Source organism: Sinocyclocheilus grahami, unplaced genomic scaffold, assembly GCF_001515645.1.
Source record: "Sinocyclocheilus grahami isolate Dianchi unplaced genomic scaffold, SAMN03320097.WGS_v1.1 scaffold79.1, whole genome shotgun sequence".
NCBI classification, from domain to species: Eukaryota; Metazoa; Chordata; class Actinopteri; order Cypriniformes; family Cyprinidae; genus Sinocyclocheilus; species Sinocyclocheilus grahami.
In genome coordinates this window covers 508,963-527,810 of record NW_015505258.1, presented here as the reverse complement: position 1 = coordinate 527,810, position 18,848 = coordinate 508,963, and the positions used below count along the sequence as shown (strand labels likewise).

General features: G+C 37.0%; 1 protein-coding gene across 1 annotated transcript; it reads right to left on the bottom strand.

Moving 5' to 3' along the window:
- Positions 1 to 1,578: 1,578 nt before the first annotated feature.
- On the bottom strand, positions 1,579 to 14,378 carry drd2a (dopamine receptor D2a). The gene is made up of 8 exons (XM_016273498.1): positions 14,073 to 14,378; positions 10,246 to 10,550; positions 8,004 to 8,113; positions 7,398 to 7,534; positions 5,314 to 5,513; positions 4,207 to 4,290; positions 3,540 to 3,888; positions 1,579 to 2,759 (listed from the first exon to the last, which is right to left on the bottom strand). Exons 2-8 carry the CDS (start codon positions 10,522 to 10,524, stop codon positions 2,572 to 2,574), a joined length of 1,347 nt encoding a protein of 448 aa, XP_016128984.1. The 5' UTR covers positions 10,525 to 10,550; positions 14,073 to 14,378; the 3' UTR covers positions 1,579 to 2,571.
- Between the last annotated feature and the right edge of the window lie 4,470 nt (positions 14,379 to 18,848).

The window sequence follows — 18,848 nt, the reverse complement described above, 5'->3', positions numbered from 1 at the left end:
TCCAGCCCAGAGATTTAAGTCCCAAAGGGACAGGAAGGAAGACAGGATACTGTATTTTGAGGAGACACAAACATGCTGTACATGCTTGAATAAGTAAAGTGAATGAGTAAATTTGAAATTTTCATCTGCTTTAAACTCAAATAGCATCAAATGATTCGTAAATGATACCCTTCCTCCCTTGTTACGTTCTGTCACCTGTCACATCTCCAAAATGACTTAATATCCCACTCACGGGACCCCTTTCAGCTTCTGTTGAGTGCCGACAGCAATCAAGGGCTGTTGAACGCCGTGTCTGACGATGAAACCTCCATCTGTCCTTCTGTTGACTCGCAAGAAAAATAACCTTAATTGGTGGGTATCAAAGGAGCAATTTAGTTAATTAGAAACTGTCCAAGTTCATGACGTTTCTTACACGCAATGTCATACTTTGCATTCAGGAATTTTTAGTGCAAATTACCAGGCTGCTCTATGTTGTTAGCGGCCATGCTAACAAGTTATTTTTAACAGGTAATTTAGTCGGCTAACGAAGCTTGAAGAATTTTAAGTTCTTAATCTGTTTCTATTGAAAAGCCAAGAGCAAAGTTTACTTTGCTCAAGTGTCTCTCATTTTGTTAGGGCAAAATCATTATTCACATGTAGCACTTTCACATCCACCCGCATTTGTGATTGCAATGCAGACAAGTGGTGAAAAATGTTCTTGACAGATTTTATTTACAAATGTGAAATAAATGAGTAGTGCCCTACACATCCCTGGTGTTGAGGGTCGAACATCACAGGTTTAATCTAATCTTAAGGCTGTCACTGCCTGGCCCTGAGAGTTTTGACAGTGATATGTGCTTCACAATCAACACAGGCTGATGATTTATAATGTGTCACTTTACCTTACACACTGTAATTTCATTTGTGATGCATTTATATATATATATATATATATATATATATATATATATATATATATATATATATATATATATGATTATTTGTCTAAAAATCCCTTTGTTCATGACTTTGACTTTTTCTATGACTTTGAGGAATGTTTTGGGTGAACTATCCCTTAAAGATTTTTTCCAGGGATTTTGAACTCTTATATGGATTCTGACAACAAAAACTGCATCTAAACTACATAACCATTGTGTAGCCAAGAGTTTAGCAGTGTGTGTGCAGGAGTTTGTAGTTATGTGTAGCCAGCAAAAAGCAGCATGTTGATCATCAGCTGTGTCCACAGATGGTTGCCATGGGGCTAATGTCATTGTGTTGTCCACAGAACATGCATTCATAACAAACGCTTTGTGCCACATCAGTTGAATCAGCCCTCAGGCCAGGGACTGATGACTTTGTTTTATGGCTCCAGTGTTCTTTTGCTCCATGAATTTGGAGGAAAGTCTGTTTCTATAGTTCTTTCAGAGTTTACAGTGATAAAACAAGAGATTGATTTCAGATAGCAGATTTTGTTGGGTTGTATCACTAAAAATATCTGTCATGATACGGCAAACCGTCAGTGCACAATTACTTTATTTATAAGCTTATATCATTGTGCAACATACATCTTATGAGAACATGCATTACAATGCAACGGCAGGCCCATCACATTCAAAGTGTGTCATATAAAGCATGAAAAGCTACGTATATAAACATAATAAATAGTAAAAAAGCAAAATTTCAATTTACACTCATTACCTCAGTTACTGCATGCAGTTCGTCCTTATCCTCCCCTTTCACTCCATCAGTATTATCTTTACCTCCTCAAGGCCAAAACAAAGAGCTGCAATGGTTAATGCTTCCACCAGGAAGGCTGACAAATGATGTTTTTTGTTTGAAAATCACAGCATTTTAGTGAAACTGTATTTGTTTTCTCTGCTTTTTTATGGTAAATCCACTTTACTGTAGACGTGGCACAAATGCTTTGATATTGGTACAAAAACATTACAGCTGATTACAGATTTGCTGAATGTATTATTTAAGGTTTCTGCCTGCTGTTAGTTTTCTGAGAGAACATCTAACAAACATTATAAATGTGGGACATAACATTGCAGACATGACTGGCATAAATAAGCTTTTCAGCAAATAAATTACAACCTCCATGCAATGCATGGCCTATTGGTTACTACAAAGCATCCGTTTGTATCATAGTATGTACTACTATGATTTAAAATGCTGTTTCCTCCTAGTTACATTTAGGTTTTGATATAATCAATCAATGTTTCAAATAATCAAAATAATATTATAATACTGACAAACAGATAAGCAAAGGCATTGCTTGAAGCAATTCCAAACAAGAGTTTTTGTCTGTGCTGAAAATATTGCTTTAAGCCCCATCTCCCCCAGGGATTTTATATGTGTTTTTCTTTTCTTCTCTGGGCGATATGATCTTGGAACAAAATCATTTTTATAATACAGACAATTTATATACATTCCTTTAGTTTTAATCTCTGTGAAATGCAAGAGATGTAGCCCCCAGGCCATAGTCCACTTGGGATCCAATTTAAAATCTTTATTTGAAGTTTTACAGTGTGTCCACTGCAGATGAGGTATAATTTTTATCCGTTCTGCTCCGGTGAAGTGAGTTCTCTTTCAACAGTGTAAAATCTTAATGAAAGCTTTGCGAAACTCAATGTTGAAAGTGGTGTATATGATGGGATTTACGGCACTGTTCACGTAGCCCAGCCACGTAAAGGCAGTGTAGAGTTCAGGAGGGACTTGGCAGTAGGTGTTCACAATGTGCGTGATGAAGAATGGCAGCCAGCAGATGATAAATACACCTGAAAATAAAGCACACAGAGGTAATAATTCAGTTTGGGTGGGAAATGTTAAGAAACTTGAAAACCTATATAAAATATTTCATTCAGGGGTATATATGTACATAATGACCAATATTCAGTTAAATGAAATCAAACCGTATTGTTAAAGCTGAAGTGGGTAATTTTCACACCATTAGCATCACCAAATGAAACTGCAAAAATCAAACACAATACTCTGCCTGTATGCTATTGGTTGGACAAACAAATAGTCCGGCCCCCAAAGTCACACCATTGGCTGTACCAGTGTTGCTGTTGTCAGGCCGGTTTTTGGTGTCGCTAAGTCTAGAGTCTTCCCTCAAAATTGGGCTACTTTTCAACTGTTGCTGTGGGATACTGTTTTTTCTCTGCCGGTTAAAGATTTGACAGATTATTTAACTGTGCTAGAGCTTAACTTGAGGTTAGGGAACTTGAGGTCCTTTACGAAGACTAACTGTGTTTATGATTGCTACTATATAGTGATCTACAAATGCATAACAGTGACTGTAAAATATAAATTTTAGGTATGGGAGTAGCATATGTTGAGTTTTGATATTTGGGCTAGGGTCATTGACCTAGTTTTGGGCTATTTCTGATTGGCCATTGGACTAGTTTTGTTACGCAGATCTGGCAACCCTGCTGGTTGTGATGATGAAATACAAAGCAATGTTTTGAAAGTGCCATAGTGTTTACAAATCAACCAAAAATGTTTAACTTAAAAAAAAATCACACTTCACCATTAAAGTACTTTAAAGCAACACTTACCAAGGACAATAGCTAACATTTGAGTAGCCTTCTTCTCTTTCTGCTGGGAGATTTTGCGTTTGTTAAGAGTCTTGACCGATGTCTGTGTTTTGCCGGTGGGGGAGACCTGGATCTCAAATGCTTTGGCCCCTTTTGTGATATTGCTGGTGTTGCCATTTCTTTCAGGTTTGACACCAGCTTCAGGCGATGGGGGTGATATGTCAGTCTCTCTTAGATTAGCGTTAACCAGCCTGCTGTGTTGTTGACTTGTACCAGACTGATCCTGCTTCCTCTGTCTCGCAGGGTTTAAGTTTGTCATTTCATCCATTTGGATGTCATCGCCATTGTTCACCACCTCCTTTATGAAGATCTAACAAAAAATATGAAAAATAAGTCATTTTGGTTAAAATTAGTGCTGAAGTGCTCAGGCTTTGATAAGGAAATGAATTGATTCACTTTATCAAACAAACAGCTCATTTAATAACAGAACAGTGTATTGTTTCAGTCAACATAACTTTATATGAAGTCTACACTGGATGCAGAGATTAACATTTAATATTTGCTGACACACTGTCATTTCTCAAATGTCATCTGTCATTATTGCTTCTGGTACATATGACAAGTGGTTAGAAGCTCAAGAATCCTGTCAAGAGCGATATTTGGAAAGAAAAGGTGAAACTGGCTGTACCACGTTTTTGTTGTTCACAGGAAAATTCCCACTGGACTTGACGATCACAGTGCAGAGTTTCACATCATCAGGGTGGGTGCATTTCTGAAACACATGGGAGAAACACCAGACTGTTTCGACAGATTTAGACCAGAAAGGAATTAATTGTCCTGCCCTAGGTTCGGTTTAAATTTATTAGCAATTATAGAAACATGCAACTGGAAGGTTGCTAATTCCGTTCAGTCACAGTGATATTTTATGCAAATGTCAGCTTATAGATCATGTTTATAGGTAATGCGCTAGGAAAAGTTTCCAAATCCTTTAACATTTTAAATTAGCTGAGGATTGCCAAAGCTTTGCATTCTCAATCTCCAAAGCATACGTTTTGGATGCATAAGTGGCCAATCTAAAGACCATTTCAGATCTATATCCAAAACTTCAGCATTTTAAAAACAAGACACTTGCTGTATAGAAGGATAAGGATGAGTTTTGCACATCAAAATGAAAGCGCTCCTGAAATAAACATGATGTTGATCTGAGCCTGTTTTCACATCAGAATGCTTTGGAGGAGACACAGCAGTGACACAAACCACTGATAGGAGATGCTATGTTTACTTATGCCGTCAGGACACAGTATGAGAACTCCCTAACCACAAATGGCTCTCAATAATGCACTGATGCCCTTGCAGAAGCTTAGGAGGGGTAGATAAGCTATCAGTTTCTTTGAATAATGCTATATTGAATTTATTCTGCTGCGGCATGCGCTCCATGGAGAAGCCTGGATGTCATTGCTCCGTGTAAAACAATGCAAAGACTAGCCATGTATTATAATAACAGTCATATGAAGTAGCGGCCATTTGCTGTATGTCGGCAGAATCAATACAAGCAAAAAAAGAGGAAAAGGTCATTCTAGACACACTATGATCACAGATTATTTACTACTATCCAACTGTTCATTAGAGATATACTGCTACTGCTATATTACTGATATACAGCTAATGGGAATGGCAGTGCTGATTAATTACTTAGCAATTCATTGACACTGCAGTTTTTAACAATCCCAATTCACTAAACTCTACTGGAGTGCCAAGTAAGTAGAAACTTTCATCATCCTGCAGCTGTTCTCACCTTTAAAGTCAAGCTCATATCCATGTCCGTAACTGGACATGTGCGTTTGGTGTTGACACGTTTCCGTCTCTTTCGCAGTACCACGTAGATCTGCACGTATACTAGCAGTGTTATGATGAAAGGAACGTAGAATGATACAATAGAGGAGTACACTACAAAGGCAGGGTTTGCGATCACACACAGAGCATCGTCATGAGTGACTGCAATGAAAACAGAGTGGAAATTAGTGACATTTTGTATTATATAAACAAAATGGAGTTTACTGACTGGATAGGTAAAACAGATGTCTGGGTCAATAACATATATGACTGTACATGTTACAGAAAGTAAAAAACTTAAACACTTATTAAATATACTTTGTATTGTATTGATAGTATTGTATTGATATTGGTTTAATGTGGTTTTGATTTTTTTAATGTATCATTTAAAAAAAAAGTGTAGTGTAGTGTACCCAAGTAAAAAGTAAACACGTATTTCTTTGCACTTTGAATTTATAATATTTAAAAAAATTTATTCACATTCAAACTTCTGCAGGGGTCCTTTTTGTTATATCATTTCCTATTTTGTTTGTTTGTTTGTTTTATTTATTTATTGAATGTTGGTTGTACCACACGACCTCAGGAGACAAAGTTATTAAAAAATTAATGGAGTTAAAATATTTTTAACAAGATAATTCGATAATTAATTTTTCCCCTGGGAAAAAAAAATCTAAATTAATTCAGAAATGAAAAACACGCTCATCTTAGAAGTGTATTTAAATCACTGTGTATGTGTATTTTTCATCTGTTTTTGAATAACGAAAAATCTCAAAATTCTCTCCTAAATACATACTTATATACTAAAAAAGGTATCAATGCAGCAGGTTTCAATGCAGCAGCTGACATAATACTTGTATTAAATACTGTGGAATATAACACTCAACTTCCCAGTCTCTTACATTATAATTGGTTTTGTTCATGCCTACAAATCCCTGACCTCATCCTCCCAGCATGAGCATTCAAGCAGAAGAATGCTGATTAAATGACTTCCTCTAATATAACTTTTAAATGAAGTGGCGACCTAACTTAATTTTAGCTGCCCCTAACACCAGTGTGCAAGTTATTGACACTAATACTCTGTAAATTCAGCTCTTAAAGTGCAAGCTGTTGTGCTATAATAATATTAATAAGCAGAAGCCATTTGTTCAAGTTTAAGACAAGAGGATCCACTTACACAGAGTTAGGCTATCATATTTCTTATAGTTATTAATTCACATGCAGAATAATGCATATAAGGTAAGACAAAGTGCACAGTAGCGGACAGTAGGTCAGAGATAAGCTTACAGATATAAAACAGTATATTGGCTTTTAATGCTTCTTTCATAATGTCTGCCACATTAATTGAATGTCTTTATTTTAATTCAAGGGCATTTCTCCACAAATACATGCAGTGAATTGCCTTTAATTTGATTAATTAATCAGAATATCATTGGATTACAAAGTGTAATTGATTGACAGTTCTACTAAAAACATTGCTGTTCAAATGTTTGGGGACGGCAAGATTTTTTTTGAAAGTCTCTCATGCTCACCAAGGCTGCATTTGTTTGATCAAAAAATAAAGTAAAACAGTAATATTATAAAATATTATTACAATATAAAACAACTGTTTTCTATGTGAATATGTTTTAAAATTTAATTTATTCACTTGATAGCAAAGCTGAATTTTCAGCAGCAATTACTCTAGTCTTCAGTGTCAAATTATCCCCAGAAATCATAGTAATATGCTGATTTAATGCTCAAGTCTTATTTTAAGTGTTGAAAACCGTGATATATTTTTTCAGGATTCTTTGATTAATACAAAGTTCCAAAGAACAGCATTTATTTGATAGAAATCTTTGGTACCATTATACTGTAAATGTCTTTACTGTCACTTTTGATCAATTCAATGCATCCTTGCTGAACAGAAGCATGCATTCCTTTTTTAAAATATAAAAAAAGAGTAATAAAAAAAATTATAATTAATAAATAAATTCGTACTGACCCTGAACTATCGAATAGTGTTGGCCTGGAAATCTAGTTAGTGAATATATTTTCACCCATATTTACCAGTATTATTGAGTCCAAACAGCAGTGGACATGATATTGCAAAAGACAGAATCCAGACAATAGAAATCATGACTGTGACCCTCCTCTTGGAGCTGTAGCGTGTGTTGTACAACATAGGCATGGCTACAGCTGTGTACCTGTGGGAGATACGAGACAAAAATGGATTCGTTGTTATCTTACAGGCCTTATATGACCTGTATCATATTCCTACATGCCTCTGCACACAATTTTCCAAATATACCTGCAATCATGTGACTTATGATGAACAGTATAGAACCACATATTGGTGTTTCCCATGACCTCTGTAATCCTTTTAAGACTTTTTTTATAGTATCTGATTACTTACTATATAAATAGAGGAGACGTTTAGTATGAACCGCTATTGATCTCACAAGTATTTCTAACTATTCTGAGCTCATGTTACATTGTAAGTGACAATGTACAATGAAATTGTTGTCGTCTATATATAACAACAACCTCAGCACCAAATCTGGTTTAATTTCAGGTGTGCGGAAGCTGAGTTGGTCCCTCTTTTGAGCTGAGCCACCAAATTATGTCTCGGTCAGCATTAGACCACTCTTATAATGGCAGTGTAGAAACACCTACCTGTCGATACTGATGGCACATAGATTGAGTATGCTCGCTGTACACATCATCACGTCCAGGGTGACAAAGATGTCACAATGGATTGTGCTGAACCGCCACTCTCCCACCACCTGGGAGGACAGACATGGACAACTAAACGCTCTGCTAATTGTAGAACAATGCATCTTGAATGCAAACCTACAATGTTTGCTTGCAAATGTGCAATAGTTAGTTACTTGACAGGAGCACTCTGGCAAGCATTGCATATTACTAATATCTTTAGATTCTAAATATCCATAGTAACACCACAACCACCTGTCTTTCTCGTCTGCAAGTCTGCGGGATTCAATTTGCAACAGCTTTAGCCACTATAATAATGTTTAAACCAATAAAATATTGGCATTTTCTCTGGTTTATGCAATAAAACTGGCAGAAAGAAGCAATATAGCACAGGTCAGCCTCATCCACAGTTCGCATCTCCTGAGTTGGCTGGCAGAGCTTTCTGAGCTGCCTCTGATTAATGTGTGTCCTTAGGCAAGCCGAGGGACTCAGAAACCTCTTGATGGTCTTAGGTCCCCGCCTAGAGTTTGCATCACTGTCAATGATTAAAGAATTATTTGACACCTCTAATGAAAGCGTCTGTGAGTTGCCTGAATCAGTTCATCACCATATCTCTAAACTCAGATGAAATAAGCCTCACCGCTATCATTCTCAGACATCGTTAGTGATCAAAACATGTCCTTGTACTAATAGAGGGAGAAAAAGAGAGGGAGGTCTGTAGAACAAGCATGTAGTGTGTAGAGAAACAGAAACTTTATAAAATTGCTGTGCACAGAAAGAGCTAATCAGTATGGAAGCTTCTTTCCACCACAGATTAAAAATTGCAAATTTTTACCTAATTCTGACTTTTTTTCTCGCAATTTGGACTCTGCTTTTCTCAATTCAAAAAAGTTTTTTATTTCGTAATGGAAACGTGCTACCATAAATCAGAGATGTGTGGCATTCAGAACTGGCCTGAGAATGCATTTAAAAAGTCAGAATTGAGAGACATTAAATTACAATTTTATTTATTGTTTAAAAGCTGTTTTTTATTTCGTAACGGAAACGTGCTACCATAAATCAGAGATGTGTGGCATTCAGAACTGGCCTGAGAATGCATTTAAATTTCTATTTGACTCCTGAATTAAGGAAAAAAGATTTAAATAGAATGAAATGTATTCTGAGGACAAACGTTGTGAAGAATGGATGGATGGAAATGTATTCCACTGCTATAAGAATATGTTAGAATGCAAGTTGACATTTCATTCTAGTTGAACAGTTATCTGTATGTGACAAATAAGTTTTGAATTGAATTTGAAAAATTTTAAAAATCTTGAATTTTGTTAGTGGCAGTGACTCATTTTACCAGTTACATTGTTATGTCAGTAGTTGGTGATGAAGGACTGTTTTTATGAGTGTGGCATTGAATCAATTCTAATTCAACACACTGCGAGTCATGGACAATTCAATTCAAACTCTGAACTGAAAGGAGAACATTTCTTAAATTGTCAGTTTGGCCCAACCCTGCAGCTAAGCTAAAGCAATTGATTTTATTGGTAATTTCTTGCAATAAACATTTCAACCATCTCACAATAGCGCTCCTTAATGTTCTGTTCACGCATATAAATGATTCAAACTAAATAAATGATGACCTGAGCTAATGCAGTTACTCGGTGCTGCCCTTTAGGAGAAAAACAACACATCACAAGATACCAAAAGGTTAATTTAATACAGCGAGTTATAATAATGCTGTAAATTTGATGTGTTGCATCTGAAGTGTCACTTTTGACCCATTGTTCAGAGCTCAGTTTAAATCACACAATCAACCTGCTTGCATTATTATCTGAAGAACATTATTTTCTGCATGTACATTACAAACCTATGGATTTTGCTTGATATTTGATAGCTTTGCTAATATGTATGGCTCAGTGACATACACCAGGGAGGCTTCTCTTGGTTGAAAATAACTACTAACCCGTGGCTAGGATCAGATTTTCTAGAATTAGACATTTGCTGGTGGCTACTGCAAATTGATTGGCTAGAATTAGGTTTAAGACGGTGCCTGCAGCTTTTCTTAGTTAATTCATGTCCAGATTGACTCTAATGAGTTATGAGATGGCGAAAAAAATTACAGTCTTATCATGTGAGAATAATTCAATAACCTGTCCTTGCACAGATGGTTGGTTGTTAAACCATTTTAGCATCCAATCACGCTGATACCTACCTCAAGGTAAACCACCCATGGCATTACGAGTGTGGCAACTAGCAGATCAGCCACAGCCAGGCTGACTATCAAGTAGTTGGTAGTGGTCTGCAGGGCTTTCTCCCTCGAGACGGCCATACACACAAGCACGTTGCCGAAGACAATGACAAAAATGAGAAGTGTGAGAAGCATGGCATAATAATTGTACTGGTGCCGCCTCCCTTGTTCCGTGCCATTGAAGCCCCGGGATCCATTTTCAAAGAAGCTTTCATTATAGGCATACTCCGTGACGACTTCCATCAGATGGTTGAAGCCAAGCTGAGACCCTACAACCAAAGACGAAAGTTTTTTTATGAAAGAAATCCAGAATTTAATTTTTTTTTTAAGTCACGTGTTTTGTATCCCAGTGTGTGTCTTATCATATCAACCAGATTGCACAGCGTGTGCCACTAAGTTTTGGCATGAAAAATCAATTTCTTATTGGAACACCTGAGCAGAAGCTTTCACTAGAAAGCACAGGGCCGTGGCCTTGCGCTGCATGGTACACTGTGTAAAGTCTATCCTTTATTTATGGGTGATTGTTCGCACAGCTGTCCTGAAAAGCCTGTGTTTGAACTCTGGATGTGACTTGACTAACTAGGACAGAAGTCTCCTCCCTCCCTACTGTTTCACTTGTACGATGTCCAAGAAAACAGACAGAAACATAAGCAGTATCAGCTAAATAATAAGTGGACGCGGGGAGGTGAGAGCGTTTCACAAAATATCAAAACAAACTGGCTTGTAGTATATACTGTCTCTGCAAATTGAGAAAAAAAGGAAACTACACAGTGAGCAGTTGCTGTTCGCTCCATATTTTAGCAGATTTTGCCAAATTTGTCTGAGCTCAGCACGACATTTATTATAGCCATAATGTGGAAATGGATCAAATTAATTTGCATTTCATGACAAATGAACCCATTCTGGCCATATAAATGATATCAAACTCAGAGCAAAGGTCTACTTGTCTTCTCAAATAATTTTGTATGTCATGAATAGATCAATTCTTATGGCTTTGAGAGGATTTCGGGGGGTTTTCCCCAGCATGCAATAAATGTAAATGAGTTCCAAAACAACACTGAACCCCATGGACTTTCATTACATAGAAAAAATATCTTATTTTGTTTTCCTCTGAAGAAAGAAATTCACACAGGTTTGGAACGACATCCTAGAGCAGGGTTCCTCAAATCTTACCCTGGAGGTCCAATGCGCTGCAGAGTTTAGCTCCAACCCTGATCAAACTCAGCTACCTGTGATTTTCTAATGATCCTGAAGACATTGATTAGCATGCTCAGGTGTGTTTGATATGGGTTAGAGCTAAACTCTGCAGGAAAGTGGATCTCGTGGGCCAGATTTGAGGATCCCTGACCTAGAGATTACAAATTTTTAATTTTTGGGTGGACTGTATTTACCATAAAAGTTTTATAAATGCCTGACTATACATCAAATTGTAGCATTTTGGAAATTATATTTGAACACATCACATTGGACATTATTTTACACTGCTTTGACTCATGTTATGTAAATAAGAAAGGTACATAAGGGAAAAAGACAGAGGCAAGAACGCTTGAACCTTGCCGCACCTCGAATGTAACATCACTTAGGGTCTGAGCAGTGCCTTGTCGGCAGATGTGCCACATAAATGAACAAATGTGCAATAGCAATATGTCATCACTTAAACCGTTCAATATGATAGTAAAATGCATTCTGTTGTGGAAAAAACCCATACAAAACACCATCATCACAGATATAACCAACTCTTGTGTAAAGGGACCACCACTTATTGGTTTTTCCACATAATTGCCTCTTTAGCCTTCTCAGTGTCCGTTTTGATCATGAAAGCTGTCTCAGAGTGGACACTCCCTGCAGAGGAAGAAATAGGCATCACATATCAATAATTTGTGATAATAGCAATATGTCATCACTTAAACCGTTCAATATGATAGTAAAATGCATTCTGTTGTGGAAAAAACCCATACAAAACACCATCATCACAGATATAACCAACTCTTGTGTAAAGGGACCACCACTTATTGGTTTTTCCACATAATTGCCTCTTTAGCCTTCTCAGTGTCCATTTTGATCATGAAAGCTGTCTCAGAGTGGACACTCCCTGCAGAGGAAGAAATAGGCATCACATATCAATAATTTGTGATTGTGTTTGTTTGTTGAGTTTGTAATGGGATTTTTCAATCAGAACAATTCAGGATGTGCATGCATCTTTAGATTAGTTTGTTTTTGTTCATTAGAAGAAAAAAATGTCTAAAGGAATAAACACGTCACAACTTATATTTTGATAGGTGTCCTATTTAGATTCAAATGTAAAGCATTTGATACAGCGTAATTATTGTGTACATACATGCTGTTATGTGAAACTTGAGATTTGCATCTGCTGCAAAGGTTAGGGTTAACATTATGGTTATGGTTACTGCGGGACTCCAAATAAACAGTGTACTGTATAAATATCAGCCACCCACTGTCCCACTCTTCTCCTCATTGTTTCCTGTCTTTACTGTCTCCATCAATACAGAAGTCTGTCTATCTATCTATCTAGGCCTATCTATCTATCTTTTACAATTACACTGTATATGTATATTATATACTGCATACTATTTATATTATGATAGACTTTAACGCAGGTATGTATAATTAGACATTTGATTAACATAATTGCATATGTGCAGTTTGACCTATAACAGATGCAACTAAGAATGTATACAAAAGAGTAGTTAAATTCTAATATTCTAATATAATGTGAGACCCTAAACACCAAGACTAAAACTATAAAATTAAACTATTCAGAGTTCAGATTTATTGAAAACTACAGTGACAATGTCTATAAAAGACATGGGTTACAATCCTGTTTCCTTTCCCTTACCCTCTTTTTCCCTCTCTCTCGTTCTCTCTCTCTGTCAAACGCACGCTCATACATAATCGTGCGCATAGAGAAATTACAGCAATTTTGTCACTTTGAAAGGCGGTTGAATTAATTGGAAAAGATTACAACCAGCAGTTCACACACTCGTCTAAAACAAATGCTTGTTTTTGGCTTACTTGGAACTCTATGCATAAATTCATGTTGTAAATGAAAGGACGCTTCTTGTAAGGCCAAAATGTCACAAGTTTGTGTACAAATGAAAGGAACAGTTCGCTGAAAATGAGGAGAGTACTGCCAACATTTTCTCACCCTGTCAATTTAAACTTAAGTTATATGGATTACTTTATTGGTACTTTTATGATACTTTTGTGATTCTTTGTGGCACTCTTTCTTTAAAAAAAAAAAAAGCTAGACAGTGCCTCACCCCCATCTACTTTTTTTTCGGAACAGAGCAGCTTAGACATTTTTCAAAATACATTCTTTTCTACAAAAGAGTTTGTAACAACTTGAGGGAGAATAAATGATCACAGAATTTACATTTTTGGTTGACTAACTCCTGAAATCCTCATAATAAGTTAATATAAATAATAGGAGTCATTTGGCAATACAATTTACTTGGCATTAACTGCCAAGGGTAAACACTGGTTCATGAAAATATAGCTTGTTTTCTTTTTCTTTCTTTTTTTTGTGATAGTTTTTATGCTGATATATGTACAGAAAATCACCTGGATATGCAGGGCTCCATCACGAATGTAACAGTGAATTCTTGGGTAATTTTTAAAAATGCTTGTTTTTCCTCACGCAGTGTAATACAGTTTCTCTGAAAGTGTCAGCATCAGCGAATATCTGTTAATTAGCAGCTCTACTACGCTTTCTAATTATTCATGAGCAGAAAAAAACTAGTTCACAAACGAGAGAAAATGCCGTGCTGTACCTTCAAAACCGCAACTTTCATCCAAAGAGCGGAAGTATCCTGTTTCTTAGATTTTAAATCCACTTTTCTCCATCGGGTACACTTGTCCATCCGAGCGACTGTAACTGTATTCCTCTTCGGTCTCAATTACAACTCCACGGGTGAATACAGCCGATGTAAACCGGCAAACACGACTACTTCCACGAGAAAATTTCATTTTGGCGATTAAAAGAACCTGAACTTGATGTAAATATGCTTTTCCTGGTTTTGTGGAGGTGTTCAACTACACTTTAACAGGAGCAACCCATATCCGTTCGAGTCCAAGCGGAGTGTGAGCAACGCGCAGCATCTGAGCGCGCGCTTTACGCACGCGGTAACCTTCAGCATCCACTGAGGGACAATCTCAGTCCCTCCAACAGAGACTGAGAAGGTTGGAAATGAGGCGGGGCTGTTACATAAACATCAGTAAGAATAAAATACAAGTGCTGTATTTTAATCACAATCTCCTTCTTTTCAAAACCCTGTAATTAATCTGAGTGATTGATAGTATTGATAGTATCTTTTTTAAGGCAATGAATAATACGTGATTCCCATTTCAAACTGGAACGTTTATCTATTAGTATATAATTAGGCTACTTATTTTATATTTTTGTTTTCATTAAATATTTGTTTGTAATTAAAATGGTTATAATTAATTGAGGTTGGCGATGAGGAATGGCATTTGGGTCTATCTTTTTGTTTAATCTCCAATGGACCTCCAGATATTATGATTTATATTAATACATTTTTTTTATTTTCACCATTATCAAAATTGTCAGTTCTTAATTCATGTGCCCCTATAATCAAAAAACAAAACAATCCCTTGCAGCATCAATTATTTTGCCCACTGGCACAAGGTCTAGGCAAACCTTTGCTCCAGCATCATGTCACTCATAAAATTACAGCATTTAGCAAACAACAACTATTCAATCAATTCCCAAAGGACAAATTCAAGTCCCGCCCTCATTCTTTTCCCATTTGAGAAGCCATTTCGCTGGAATATACGTCACGACAGGGAAGAAAAGATGATCACAGTTTCCATTTCATGTGACTTTAAATGGCCTTTATCTGTCATAGCTCAATCTCCTGATTCTTACTAACAGCTGTTAGTGACAAATGTTCTAAAACTAGATTACATTGCACATTACAGCCAGATATGCGCAAACATCACTGGTACCCACAGAAGATTAGTTGTGAGTCTTGTTTTGGGGGCAAGGATTGAATTAGATGCCTTCAAATGGTCTTCAAGACTTTGGACACAAAAAAAACCAAGCCCCCACTCCCCCTCCAGCAACAGAAAGCGGATTTGAGGACTGGATCTGAGTGCATGGACTTTAGACATGGTAGACAGAAAAATGGATTTGGTGCCAATGTGTGGTCTCAACCATGTGTGTTAGGGCTATGAGACTATAAGGCCAATGCAATGAAACCATGGCGAGGTTATAAGTGCAAATACTGTGTGCAGCACTGATATGGCTTTAACAACTATAGGGAACTTCAAATATATACTTGCATGAATGAAGATGGATTTTTAATCATGTTTCAGATTTGTAGTAGGTCATGTACTGTATGTGCACTACATTGCCAGTGCCTCACTTATAGTCAGCCAGTGGATAAGATATTACTCTCCTTAGAGAATGATGATAAGATGTGGATAAATCAAATAACCCTGTTGCCTTAGCAACAACAAATGCCCTTTGGTTTTTTGATATTTCTCAGAAATCAGATTGATTCACCCAAAAACATAAAAAATAAAAATTATTTGATCATGTCGTTCCAACCCTTACTTTCCTTCCTCTGTGGACTCCATTGACTTTCATTATATGGACAAAAACAAAAACATTCACTCTCAAAAAATATCTCCTTTTGGGTTCTGCAGAAGAAATAAGCTTATACAGGTTTGGAATCACATGAAGGTGTGTAAATAATGACAGAATTGTCTTTTATGAGTGAACTATCCCTTTAAGCACAGTTGAAAAAAAATAAAAACTACACATGGTTGAACACAGTTCAACCTGCACTGTGGTTACAGTTTGTTTATACCAAAGCTCTATATCGTAAACTATTCAGAAAGCGGCTTACAGCTTTCAAGTTGAAAAGTTCAGCACTCAAATAGCCTGGTGGAAAATGTAGGAGTCAGCATTCATTTGGCTCTGAAAGTCAAATGTGAAAGTAGCTTCTGGTCTCTGCCGTCGGCGCGCTCGTTCCTTCCAACAAGGTGATTCAGACCAAAAATCTGTCAGTTATTCAAGTAAATAGAGTAGGTGGGAAGGAGAAGCCTTCTTTTGAGTGGCTTACTTGGAACTCTATGCATAAATTCATGTTGTAAATGAAAGGACGCTTCTTGTAAGGCCAAAATGTCACAAGTTTGTGTACAAATGAAAGGAACAGTTCGCTGAAAATGAGGAGAATACTGCCAACATTTTATCACCCTGTCAATTTAAACTTAAGTTATATGGATTACTTTATTGGTACTTTTATGATATTTTTGTGATTCTTTGTGGCACTCTTTCTTTAAAAAAAAAAAAAGCTAGACAGTGCCTCACCCCCATCTACTTTTTTTTCGGAACAGAGCAGCTTAGACATTTTTCAAAATACATTCTTTTCTACAAAAGAGTTTGTAACAACTTGAGGGAGAATAAATGATCACAGAATTTACATTTTTGGTTGACTAACTCCTGAAATCCTCATAATAAGTTAATATAAATAATAGGAGTCATTTGGCAATACAATTTACTTGGCATTAACTGCCAAGGGTAAACACTGGTTCATGAAAATATAGCTTGTTTTCTTTTTCTTTCTTTTTTTTGTGATAGTTTTTATGCTGATATATGTACAGAGAATCACCTGGATATGCAGGGCTCCATCACGAATGTAACAGTGAATTCTTGGGTAATTTTTAAAGGTCAGCTTGTTTAAAAACTTTCCAGTGGATTGTTTTGGGGACTCAAATCTGAAAATGCCATCCCACAATGATGATAAATCACCATGCACAACACAAAGCAGCAAAACTTTCAGAGACTAATGTCCTTTAAAGTTTATGAGGGACGGCCTTACATTACCCAAACGACTTGCTGCCATCCCTCAGGAGAATACAGTACAGTCTGATCAGGAACATTTCCTCCACTTTAAGGGTTGTACTATAACAATGAAACTTCTCTATTTAAATAACTGACCCTGGGTTCCGGCAAATCGTGGGAGAGAGAGAGAGCCACAGGGCTACCATTATAACCCAGCTCAGACTGAATGGCCTCTATTAACTCCTGCTGATGAGCAGGCTTATATAGAATGCTAAACAAATCACGCCAACTTCAAATAGCAGCCACTATGAAATGTGACTTTAAACTTTATGTCAAACTATTGACAGTCAGAGAGCGCTATGAAAAGACTTCTTTAATACATAGACCTGTGTTGATGCTGCATGTTCTCGATGGTGAAAAGCTGCGAGAAGAGAGTCTGGCTGCATGAGGCTGGAGTTCTCAGAACAGATGGTAGAAAAAAATTTATTTTCTGACTCAGTGGATGTGAAGACTTGACAATGGCACATGTAGAACTTGAGAGCTGTCTGTCGGGAAAGTTGATGCAATGAGCTTTTGGCCAAGATGTCTTTGGAAAAGGTGCACTAAAGCATGATTGCTTTCCCCGCCTGTCTTTGAGCAACCTCTCCGTCTAGTTTATCTGTGAATGGAACTTTAAAGCACTATTGTGATTCACACAAATCTGTGCTAAACAGCACACCAGCAAAATCACTTTAAATGAAGCTAATTTATTACATATTCACATACAGTATTTAAAGGGTTTGTTCACCCAAAAATTTAAAATTCTGTCATTAATTACTCACCCTCATGTTGTTCCAAATCCATAAGACCTTTGTTCATCTTCGGAACACAAATTAAAGGGGTTATATGATGTTTCTAAAAAGAACATTATTTTGTGTATTTGGTGTAATGAAATGTGTTTATGTGGTTTAAGGTTAAAAAAACACATTATTTTTCACATACTGTACATTCTTGTTTCTCCTCTATGCCCCGCCTTTCTGAAACGCGTCGATTTTTACAAAGCACATCAGTCTGAAAAGCAACGTGTGCTCTGATTGGCCAGCTATCCAGTGCATTGTGATTGGCCGAATACCTCAAGCGTGTGATGGAAATTTTACGCCACTACCATATTGTGATGCCCTGTCCGGCCGGAGCGACGAGACAAAAACATTAAAACCCATTATAAACAGTGGAGACATAATTATGGATTACAATGACTTATACTGTCTTTTTACACGTTGCATCGCGCCGTGTAAACATAAAACCATTTCTGCATTTGTGATAGGAGAAATGACAAACAACAAGTGCTACTCTACACTGCTCAAAACTAGCATTTGAATCCTCAGTGGCAAATTCTTTAAATATAAAAAACGTACTTACAGTCTGTGAGTCAGAACAGCCGGCATTGTAGTCTACTCTTCCAGGATCAGGAAACAGTCCTCCATAAAATGCGCTGGACACATCTGAATATTTGGGTTGAACTGTTCTGGAACAGTGTTGTAAATACAACTTAACCACGGATTTCTAGTCGTGTCCTCTTCTGGAAGGCCAAACAAAGTAGTTTCGCTTTCACAACAAAACACACAGCGTCACACACGGCGGCCTTGAGTGAGCAGAGGCCTGCGGCTAGAGTGGGCGGCGGCCGGCAGATTCAACGAAGGAGCGAAGGATCTTCTTTATGCACCAATAGCTTGTAACACTTCAAAGAGAAAGGAAAAAT